The following is an 11,869-nucleotide window of genomic DNA, read 5'->3' on the forward strand; positions in this document are numbered from 1 at the left end:
TCAGTCTCAACAGGAAAAGCAAGTTGATAGAAGTAGGCATATCTATTTCAAAACCCCATCCACAAAATTGTCCCATAAAATGGAAAAAGCAACAAATGCTCTGGGTGTTCCACCACAGCTCCGGAGAACGGAAATATGAATGTGTGCACAAGTACTTGTTGGCAGTGCCACCAGCCAGCCAGTAACATTACTGCCTCCACTCTTCCCCTTCCTCAAAGAACACTGCGCCGAGTGCTCTTGACGCAAGATGTGAACATCTGCTTCCTCCTCTGGCATACCTGGAACCCTGACAGGAAAGAATAAAAATTCCTGGAAGACTCGAGGATTCAGCTGCACTGAAGCTGTCACTGAACAGACAGGCAGTTATACTCACAACCACAGAGAATGTGATGGTTGTGACTGATGCAGTCAAATCTTCAGAGAAATTTCCTTTCAAAAACATAATCTTTAGGTTTTGGGATGTGTTGGGGCCAGTAATCATACATTCGGAGCTCGTTTGAAAACAGGAAATAGACAATTACCTGAACTTCCATTTCCAAACTACAGCATTAGAAGGCTTCTTGAAGAGTTCAGGTAAGGTCAGTTAGTTTGTAAAGTTGGGTAGGAACTCTGGTTTGCATAGTACTGTAAGGACAGTGTCCATCTTTCACCTCTCTTTATTGCCAAATGTTTTTCCTCTTTTTTCTCTCTCTCCCCATCGTGTCAATCAAAACTAAAGCAAACTTCTTTGTATTAACCCCTTCCAGCCATAGTTTGGTGGGTAGTAATTTTAATTTTCTTTACTTACAACACAGTGGAAGCTGATTCCAGTCACTTAAACCTGTGCTGCCCTAATTACACCCAAATTAACCTACGACCCTGTACGTTTTAGAGGATGATAGGAAACCGGAGCACCCATGGAAAACCCATGCAGATATGGGAAGATCATACAAACTCCTTTCAGACAGCCCTGGATTCCAACCCAGGTTGCTAGTGCTGTAATACTGTCATGCTAACTGTTACATTAACCGTGCTACCCTAAATTATTGGAATTGTTCAAGGTTTGTTGGCAGATTTGTACTGTAGCCCATTTTTCTCTGTAGAATTTTGCATTGTTTAAGATTTGAGACTAATTATGTTTAACCCCCTTCCTGGATACGAGCTCCCAAAGGTTCAACACAGTTATAAGGAGTTTAGAACAGAGAAAAAGGCCTCTTTGTCCAACAGGTGATGGTGGTGTTTATGTTCCACATCAGTCTCCATCCAAAACATGGTTTCCTTACACCTGTCCCTTCCACCCTTTATGCCCTTCAGGATTCTTCTTAAAAGCACCCAGTGTATTTACTCGTCGTTCATTGCAGAAACATGCTCTTCGACCTAACTCCTCCGTGCCTTCCAAGTTGTCTATCCAAGCTTGTCCCATTTGTCTACGTTTGGCCTATACCCCTCTAAACCTTTTATCTTAATTTCCACTGCATCCTATTTCTACTTCCTGGGTGGAAGATGGTTTCCTGAACACAGTGATTTTCTCAATGCCTACTACTCTACACCACATGGAAGCAACAAGGCTTCCTCTCCTCTCTTGACCCCTTTCATAGAGAGAGATCTTTGTCGCCCTCTTAGTGAGTTAGAGGCTCCAACCTATTCAATTCATTCTTGTCAAGTGAATCAGAAAGTGCCAGAAACCCTCAGCAGGTCAGGCAACACCATTTTCATGTGGAATGAGCTGCTAGAGGCAAGGACAATTCAAGAAACATTTACACTGGTGCATGGATAGGAAAAGTTTACAAAGATATGGGCTGAATGCAGGCAAATGAGACAGAATGGACAATTGGGTCAAATGGCCTATTTTGGACCTCTGACCGCTGTGCAGTAAATTCACTGAAATCAATTCACCGACAGAAAATTTACCAATGAGCTTTTTAATTTTTAGTGACCAATTAACACCTAATTAAAAACTTTATTAAAGGACACTTCAAAATTCATTTAAAATTAAAATGATATATTATGAGCTATGCTTCTTAAAACTTTTATGATACTGGTCAGGTTTGTATTTCAGAACAATTCTTTATAATTTTTTTGCGTTGTCCTGATATTTTCTTCGCTCTTTCGGTGGCTTTTGACCTCCAATATATATTGTTAAATTTTAGCTTTGATTAAAGTTTGTTCTTTTTTATGCACTCAACGAATTTCCAAATATTGGAATAGCAGGCAAGCTGATTTTCAAACCCTTATGCCAGCCTTTGTTTTTGGCAAACCATTTACAATAGTATCGTGAATGTTCCACATCTCGTGGAAATTGCGGTGATCAATGCCATTGCCTTCGATCTGGACGACCATTCCAAGTATCCTCAAAATAATCAGTGATGTGTTGAGCTTCAGGAGGCAAAATATTGCTGTCACACAAAATTTCTAAAGCCACGACTTTGCAGAGGGACAAATGCTAATGCAGATAGCATATGAAGGTTTAAGGTAAAATCTGTGCCCATTTCATATCGTTGCTTCAGACAATGTGCTTGAACAACTGGCATGATGCATCGAGTATTTGGGGATACTCTCTTAGAAGCTTTAATCATGGCTTTTTCATAATTTTTCCAAACAACATCCAATAGATTTCTTCAGATTCGTCGGATAGCAAAGCATACACTAATGGAAATGAAACGTTTTCTTCCAACCCATGCAGTGTGTATAATTGAATGAATAGCAACAGCACTGATTTAAATGTGCTATCAGCATACCAGAGTTTGCTTTTCATTAACAATTGAAGATTTAGCGTTCTGGCGAAGACTATAATGTGATTTTCATAATTTCCTGACTCAAAATATAAAAACTCCACCATTCGGCAGTTTTGTGTAGACTTGAGGAAAAACCATGTTATTGCGAAAGGTTGGAACGACTGGTCCTATTTGCTTCTTACTTCGCATGTTTCTCATTGTTCTTTTGATATTTTTCTGCACTTGGAAGCTTTCCATCTTCTGCTTGACTACACGCAGCAAAGGCATTAGGATAATATTGAATGCGGAGAATCGGTTGTATCTGTAGCCTTCTTGCAAATTATTTCACAAACATTTGCTGCTTCAACTCTTGCTGCATCTACATATGCTCATTTGAATGTTTAATTATATTGTCACCAACTGTAGATGCTCGAGCCTGACATTTACTTTTCTGCAATGGTCACACTTCCAATGAATTGTATCGTGATTTTTCTTTTCTTTGGAGTACAGGTGATCATTAACACAAAGCTTTTTTTTCCTTTCTTGGACTCTACAAAACGAAGTGCCATTTCTTTAATGTTGTTGGAAGACCGAGTCAAAAGGAGTAACCTATCAAACTCAACTGTTGATAAGAAATGTTTACTTTGGTTGGTTGTTTTAGTCAGTTGGTTAATCAATAAATTCATTTTTTTCTTTCATTTGGGGTGAATTTGATGATAGGAACATAGAAAATAGGTGCAGGAGTAGGCTATTTGGCCCTTCAAGCCTATACCACCATTCATTATGATCATGGCTGATCAGTACCCAGTTCCTGCCTTTTCCCCATACCCCCTAATCCCCTTGGCCACAAGGGCCAAATCTACCCTACACTTAAATATTGACAGGGAACTGGCCTCAATACTTCCTGTGGCAAAGAATTCCACACATTTACCACTCTCTGAGAGAAGAAAATTTTCCTCATCTCAATCCTAAAAAAACTTCCCCTTATCCTTAAACTATGGCCCCTGGTTCTGGTTTTTCCTAGCATTGGAAACAACCTTCCTGCATCTAGTTTGTCTAAACCCTTAAGAATTTTATGTTTCTATAAGATCCCCCCTCAATCTTCTAAATTCCAGAGAATACAAGCCTAGTCTATCCAACCTTTCTTCATATGCGAGTCCCTCCATCCCTGGTATCAGCCTAGTGAACCTTCTCTGCACCCTTCTATGGCGAGGATGTCCTTCGTCAGATAAGGCGACCAAAACTGTACACAGTCCTCCAGGTGTGGTCTCACCAAGGCCCTGTACAGCTGCAGCAGGATCTCCCTACTCCTGGACTCAAATCCTCTCGCTATGAACACCAACATACCGGTGGTGAATTGATTTCAGTGAATTTACCTGTAACCTTGACCTGGCTTGCATTTAGTATCATGACCAGTTCTGGATCTTAACCCCATTTCAAGTCAAGTCAATTTATTGTCATCCCGAAGAAACAGCTTTCTCTGGTCCTCAGTGCAAAACATGCAGACACACAACCAGGCAAACAATACATATGCAGGACAAATATTTCATCTATATAAATAAATATTGTTTCACGAATATGAGGGTCTCGGATGTTTAGTGAGAGCTTTTCCTTTGGTCGTTCAGCTTTTTCACTGCCTGTGGGAAGAAGCTGTTTCACAGCCTGGTGGTGCTGGCTCTGATCCTCTTGTATCTCTTTCCCAATGGGAGCAGCTGAAAGGTGCTGCGTGCAGGGTGGAAGATAGACTCTAGTGATGCTCTCTGCCACTCTTATGGTCCTGTGGATTGACCTCCGATCTATTTCCTGCCTTCTCCACTTACCGTACTTGTTGGCTCCCTCTGATCAGAAATCAAGTAACAAGTTGTACATACATCAACGATCCTTGTGGTGGAAGGAGGATTTAGAAATGGATTTAAATCACTTGGTATAGGAGAGGCTCTTCAGCCCTTGGTTCAGTATCAGCTCTTCAAAAGAGCTTTGGAATTAATTCTCCCTCTGATTCCCTCCTGTGCTTCCTCAGTCAGAGTTCCCCTTTTGTTTACTCATTGTTTTCCCTGGTTCCCAGGTTTTACGTCCCAGGTGTCCTTAACTCCCCCTTTGAACATATTGTCAATTACCGTGATTTTGTGAACTCTGTTATCAACTCTCTTGTCTCCAGAAGCAGGTGTATTAGGGAAGTTCTGGGCAGAGAATTATGTATAACACAAAAGAATGCAGACATTGGAATTGTAGTAAAAACACATTGAAATGCTGGACAAACTTAGCCAGACTTTCTTATTCCTTGAAGAAAGGCTCAGGCTTGAAACGTCGGCAATATATCTTTGTCTCCTTTGGATGCTGAAAGACCAGCTGAGTTCGTCTAGCATTTCAATGTGTTTTTAAACAGTTGTGTTTGCAACTCGGACCACCATGCTAACCATCGACTCCACCTGAACCCCCGCTCCCTCAGAAAAACTATGCGCATATTAAAGAACCCATCCCACTGCAGTCGCACTCTCATCTCCCCCTGCTCTCCCCGTCAGGCACAAGAGACACAAGGCTGAAAACATGTAACTCCAGACTCAAGAACAGTTTGCTGCCTGCTGTAATCTGTCTCTCAAATGGACCTTTCACTGGTAAAAGATGATACTCCTACACTGTTTAACTGCATTTCTCTCTCCACCCTGCACTTTGTAACACCACATCCTACACTTTTATTATTGCACTACCTTCTTTACTAAAGTATGGGTTGATTTGCCTGGATAGTGTGCAAGCAGCAAAAAAAGAATCTCAGGTTGTTTGTGATGTCATGTATGTTCTCTTTTGACAATAAATTTGAACTATGTTCACTGTAGCTCCGTACAGGTGATAATGCACGATTCAACCCATAATTAATGGTGCCTCTGTTACTATTTGACCTTGCTGCAGCTGGAAAACTGGAGCAGTGAAAGATTGCCCACCGCCTCGGTGAATGATGGCCATGCGCTGCTGTCCTGGCCTGGCTGACACTCTGCTTTCACCCTCCCTCCTCAGATGCAGTACCTGGACGCAATGAATGGGGACGACCTGCTGCTGACTGGAGAGGTGAAGTGGCGTCCTCTGCTGGAGGACAACCCCCAGAGCATCCTGAAGCCAGTCTCACCTGCATACAACGACGAGGGGCTTTGAGCAAGAGCGAGCAGTCCCACCAAATGTCCACCCCATTGGCCGCAGAAACGTTCACTGACAATCATACCTGTGACTTAGACAATTTGAGTTCTTCATCCAGTTTTAAAAAGCATTGTATTTATTCTTGGGAGTTTGCTTTGTCTACTTGTTGGGATTCATACATAGAGACGTCAGAGGAGGGTGGGTTAATTCTACTGTCCCTGGGATAGATGGGGTGAGATGGATTCACTGCTTGTGGGATGGAAGGGGTGAGGTGGGTTCTCTGTCCCTGGGATGAAGGGGGTGTGAGGTGGGTTCTCTGGCCCTGGGATGGAGGGGTGAGGTGGGTTCACTGACTCTGGGATGGAGGGGGTGAGATGGGTTCACTAACCCTGGGAATGGAGGGGTTGAGATGGGTTCACTGTCCCTGGGAAAAAAGAGGTGACGTGGGTCCACTGTCCCTGGGATGCAGGGGGTGATGTGAGTTTGCCATTCTCCCTGAGATAGAGGGGGTGAGGTGGGTTCGCTGTCTCCCGTGAGATGAAGGGGAGGGTTTAACTGACCCTGGGTTGAAGGGTTAGGAGGATGGCATTTCCCAGTTATCTGAAAGGCTGTAAGGGTGATTTGCGTGTTTTAAACAGCAAGCCAAACTAGACTACACCTGGACTCTGGGCATGAGCTGGCACAGTGTAAAGAGGTCAGGCACTACTCGATTTTTGGAGTAGCCATGGGAACTCTTTAGGCTGAATTTCTGATTAATTTTCTTCTGCGTATAATGTAACCATGATGTCTCTGTTTTTGTTAGACTAATGGGCCTAAAGTTCAAACAAAGAGTGTGCAATGTAGGCAAGCAGGCAGGGAGTGAGGTATGTGCGGCTGGTGTGACTGCAGCCTGTAAAACAGAGATTCCTTTTTAACTGCAAATTCTGATTGCAAATTCAAAAGCAGGATGAGCAAAGGGAAGCTGAAGGGACTCAGCAGGTTAGGCAACATCCATGGAGAGAAATGTTCAGTCAATTTCAGGTTTGGACCCTTTTTTGAGACTAAAAGGTCCCAATCCAAATGGTAACTAGCCACTTCTGTCCATGGATGCTGCCTGGCCCACTGGGGCTCTCTAATTCTCTTTGTTCTTGAGATTCCAGCATTCACTGTTTTTGATTCAAAGGATAGATGCTGTGTGTGTGATCTTCACTGAGTTTCACTAAGAAAGAAAAAACAATGCAGGGGAAACTCAGCTGGTCAAACAGTGTACTTTATGTAGCAAAGTTAAAGAATCATGACCTCCGTTTCAGGAGGTGTGAGCAAAATGTAGATAGGGGTCTGAACAAAATGGTACAGGGAGGAGCACAGGCCCAAAGGCAAGATTATCCACCTATCACCTCCTGACTTTGGGATACCCTCCCTTATCCACCTATTACCTTCTGCCTTTCTCCCTCCCTTATCCACCTATCACCTTCTGCCTTTGGGATTCCCTCCCTTATGCACCTATCACCTCCTGCCTTTGGGACTCCCTCCCTTATCCATCTATTACCTCCTGCCTTTTGAACCATGTTCCTCATCCTGCCCCTCCCCCCCCCCCCCCCCACCATTTTGTTCGGACACCTTCCAACATTTGTTCATACCTTGACGAAGGGCTCAAGCCTGAAATATTGGTTATGTTTCTTTATCATTGCTCTATATAGGAAACTAATGGGCCTGCTGAGATTCTCCAGCATTTTGTTTTCTCTTTGACCATGGCATCTGCAGACTTACATGTTTTACTTCACTAAGAAAGCAAAGTTTCATCAGCATGCAGAGAAATTTCAACATACAACTCGGTAACAGGCCATTTTGGTCAACAAGTCTGTGCCACCCAATTTACACCCAATTAACTTACACCCCCAATATGTTTTGAACAGTGGGAGGAAACTGGAGCTCCCAGAGAAAACCCACAGGAGTGTAGGGAGAAAGTACAAACTCCTTACAGACAGCACAGGACTCGAACCTGAACCGAATCTGATCGCCGATGCTGTAAAGGCATTGTGCTAACCACTACGCCAATTTTGCTGTTGTGAAACCAGTTATGTCAAGACTAGTTCACTGGTTATAAGGCAGTGTAGGAAAGGGCACTACATGAATGCAACACTTCTTTTCTTCCCAAGCAAAATTGGTAAGCAGCAGCATTAAGCAAGGGAGCTTAAAGGCTGACTTAAGTTGTCCCTCTGTACCGACCCAGCTCCAAAACCAACTTATACCGGAGGAATTCATGCACACTTTTCAAATATACTTGAAAAGGGCTTCCTGATTCAGTTTTGTTGAATGGGTTTGTGTCCCAAGTGTCAGGCACCCTGGCTCGACTGCAGAGGAATCTAATCACTGCCACTGCACTGCCTCTGCTCCACTTCACTTGCAGAACTTTGAACTGTGGTGAAGAGAGATTGAAGCTGTGTGGACTGATGCAACAGGAGCCCGGCAACACTCAATTTCTCTTCTAATTGAACAGAATTGCAGCTTCTCTTCCTGATCTATGCCGGGCCCTCTTTCTTAATCTGAACAACAAGCTGATGTGTATCAAAATCTATATTTCAGCTTCTGTTAATTTGTATTAGAGCAGTTGTCAGCTTGATGGCTGGTGCAATGTGAATCTCACTATTGTAGTGTATAAGATAATATTTCTATATTAAAGTATGAATGTTCTGTTGGCATAGTTGCAGTGTGCACTGTGTCCTGTGAAGTTAAATTGCCTTTGAGCACCACAGTCGGTACAGAGTCAGTCTCTGAAGTTCACTCTGGTTCAGGAATTAAATGATAAATGTTTCCAGTGGGCAAGTTCATCTTTGGCACTCACCTTGGCAAATTTGGGGCTAGTACTTGAAAGAAAAAAATTAAGTGTGAATGTGGAGTTGTATCTCACTGCCTGTGCTAAGTGGTGGCATTCCTTCTTCTGAGTGACAGGTTGAGAGAGACTAGAATAGGTTGAGACTGCTGGGGTAGTCACCTTTGAAGAGTGGCTACTGGATGAACCTCCATCTGCTCTTTCTGGTGAAGATAACAGATCTCTCAGCACCATGTAAAGCAGTAGGTTTATGCCAAGAATTAATGTTAGAGCAGCACAAGTACAGCCACTCAGCCCATCTCTCTGTGCTGAACACAATGGTGAATTGAACTAAATCTCTCCTATGTGCACGTGATCCATATCCCTCTACCCTGCGTATTCATCTGAAAGTTATTCATTAATCACGGCCACTAAAGTGCAGAATACCTGATCGTTTGTGCAATGCTGTTTGATAAACAAGGTTATGGTGATCTGATTGCACAAGGACAACCCGATGAAACAGTATTCTCTGGTCCTCAGTACAAAGCATGCAGACGCACAACCAGACATAACACAAATAATACATATGCAGGACCAGTATTCATATATACAAATAAATATATTGTTTTGCGATATGGGAGTCTCAGAATGTTAGTGTGAGCAGTTCCTTTGGTTGTTGAACATTCTCACTTCCCATGGGAAGAAGCTGTTTCCTATCCTGGTAGTATTAGCTCTGATATTCCTGTATCTCTTTTCCGACAGCAGCAGCTGAAAGATGCTGTGTACATCCTCAAAAATTTTGCACGCCCTCTTCAGACAATGATCCTGGTAGATCATATTGATGGGCAGCAAAATGTAGATAGGGGTCTGAACAAAATGGTACAGGGAGGAGCACAGACCCAAAGGCAAGATTATCCACCTATCACCTCCTGACTTTGGGATACCCTCCCTTATCCACCTATCACTTTCTGCTTTTGGGATTCCCTCCCTTATCCACCTATCACCTGCCACTCTTATGATCCTGTGGATTGACCTCCGATCCATTTCTCTGCAGCAACCGTACCACACAGTGATACAGCCATCCAGGATTCAATAGAGCTTGCAGTGTAGGTCTCCCACAACTGCACCCAGAGTTGTTCAGCCTTTTAGAATGTCTAGTGCTCATGGAAGGTGCAAGATTCACTGTGACCTCCACTGCCATTTGTATGGAAATTGCCTCCTCTCCCCATCGCTATAGAAAGAGTCAGGTGCTCACATTTTCTCCCATGCCCTGGCAATATGCAGAATTGTGGATTTAAATTTTTTAATAAATTACATTTTATATTTAAAGACACAGCGTGGTTACAGGTTCTTCTAGCCCATGAGCCTGTGCCACACATTTGTACCCATGTGATCACTTAAACTACTAACCCTGTATGTCTTTGGAATGTGGGTAGAAGCTGGGGGAAACCCAATCCAAGGGAAAAACATACAAACTCTTTACAAACAGAGCCAGATTTGATCACAGGTCACTGGTGCTGTAACAGCATTGTGTTAACTGTGCCACTCCATTTTATGAATTCATTTGATATTTGAAACTGATCATTTTTAAACTTGAGTCTTAATAATCTATGAATTTTTGATTGTCAGAAGCATTCATCTAGTCGAGACAGTTGGTTAAACCAGAATGTTCAACTTGGTTGGTTGTCAATACTTAAAACAATTTTAAAAGTGGAGTTTGTGCCAAAGATGACAGGATTTTTTGGGAAGGGGGGAGAGTGAAGAGGGGGTGGACAGATTGTGAAGGGCTTTGCTACTGAGGTTGGAGCCAGTACTTCACAGCAAGTGAACCTCCGGAGAATCGCAAAAGGTGAGTACAGACTTTTTTTCAGAGGTACAGAACGTTAACAGACCCACGAACACACACCGCCCATGTGACTAGTTAACATACCGACCCTGTACGTTTTGAAGGGTGGGAGGAAGCCCATGCAGACACGGAGAGAATGTACAAATTCTTTTCAGACAGCGCCGGATTCAAACCTGGGATACTGGCACTGTAATAGCATTGGGCTAACTACTACACTAACCGTGCCACACCTTTGTTTCTAGGGAGTTTTGGACATTGACCAGAAGCTCTGGGCATCAGGAGATCTGTTCCCTTCTGAAACGAGTTGCCTGTTTAATTTGCTGACTGTTTTAAGAACCTGGGCACGTTTTTACACCAATATGTCAGAGGAAACCACAAAAATCCTCTTGAATCGTTATCTTAACCATGTGAATACAGGTAGTGGATATTGTAAGGTTTGCATTTACTGTAGCAAGGTTGATGCTCTTGATTCAGTCCTGGGGGGGGAGAAGGGACAAGGAACCAAACTCAGGTGGATATGAAAAAACAATCCTATGATTCTTGTGGAAAAGCAGGCCATTATTCTCTGTTGCTTGGTTAACATGAATCCCTCCACTAAAATTATGATGGGGTTGAGTGTAGATAAGAGTAAATATAAGCAGGCATTTTCAAGTGAGGTTAGGTAAGATAAAAACTAGAGGACATGGGTTAAGGTTGTAAAGGGAAAAGTTTAAAGGGAATATTAGGGAAACTTCTTCACAGAGTGAGTGTGGGTGTGTGGAACGAGTTGCCAGCTGTATTGGTAAATGCAGGCTCAATTTTGACAAAAGAAAAATATGGACAGGTAGATGGATTGGAGGGTTATGATGTGGGTACAGGTCAGTGGGACTCGGTAGGAAAATAGTGTAGCACAGATTAGAAGGGCCTGTTTCTATGGTGTAGTGTTCTATGGTTCTAATCTGGACTGCTGATGTGGGAGATTGCTGTGTTTTCTATAGTACACCAGAGTTCAAAGAATTCCATACAGCCACATAGACATACAAAGGGCACACAAATACCTCCCTGACATACTGCTTAAGCTGAGAAATGGCCAGGAAGATAATCTGCATCCTCCTTAATGCACCATGTTGGTTCTGGCAGTAGAAGGCACCAGTGATCCTCTAAATCCCAAGCACCTTCCAGAGAACCGGAAAAACTAAGTACTAAAAAAACAATGTTTTGGACACACTTATAATTAGTTACCTCCTGTTGTGGTTGAACTGAGTTGATGTGACTGGAACAAATCCAGCAAAGGTAAATGATGATAATTACTTTGAAAATGAAATGATTCAAGATTGAGAAAGTTTACAAATCTCATAGAGCACAGACTATAAGCCACAGAAGCAGAATGGGCTATTTGGCCCATTAAGTCTGCTCTTTTAAATCAAGGCT

The 11,869-nt window shown here is 42.8% G+C and overlaps 1 protein-coding gene across 1 annotated transcript in view; it reads left to right on the forward strand.

The window, feature by feature from the left end:
- Window positions 1-8,501, forward strand: part of uqcc1 (ubiquinol-cytochrome c reductase complex assembly factor 1) — a 118,918-nt gene extending 110,417 nt beyond the window's left edge. Inside the window, exon 9 of the mRNA XM_069884399.1 lies at window positions 5,706-8,501. Within this exon, the coding sequence (XP_069740500.1) occupies window positions 5,706-5,840 (135 nt within the window). The 3' untranslated portion in view covers window positions 5,841-8,501. The remainder of the gene's footprint in view (window positions 1-5,705) is intronic.
- Window positions 8,502-11,869: the final 3,368 nt, after the last annotated feature.

Source organism: Narcine bancroftii, chromosome 6 (genome assembly GCF_036971445.1).
Source record: "Narcine bancroftii isolate sNarBan1 chromosome 6, sNarBan1.hap1, whole genome shotgun sequence".
NCBI classification, from domain to species: Eukaryota; Metazoa; Chordata; class Chondrichthyes; order Torpediniformes; family Narcinidae; genus Narcine; species Narcine bancroftii.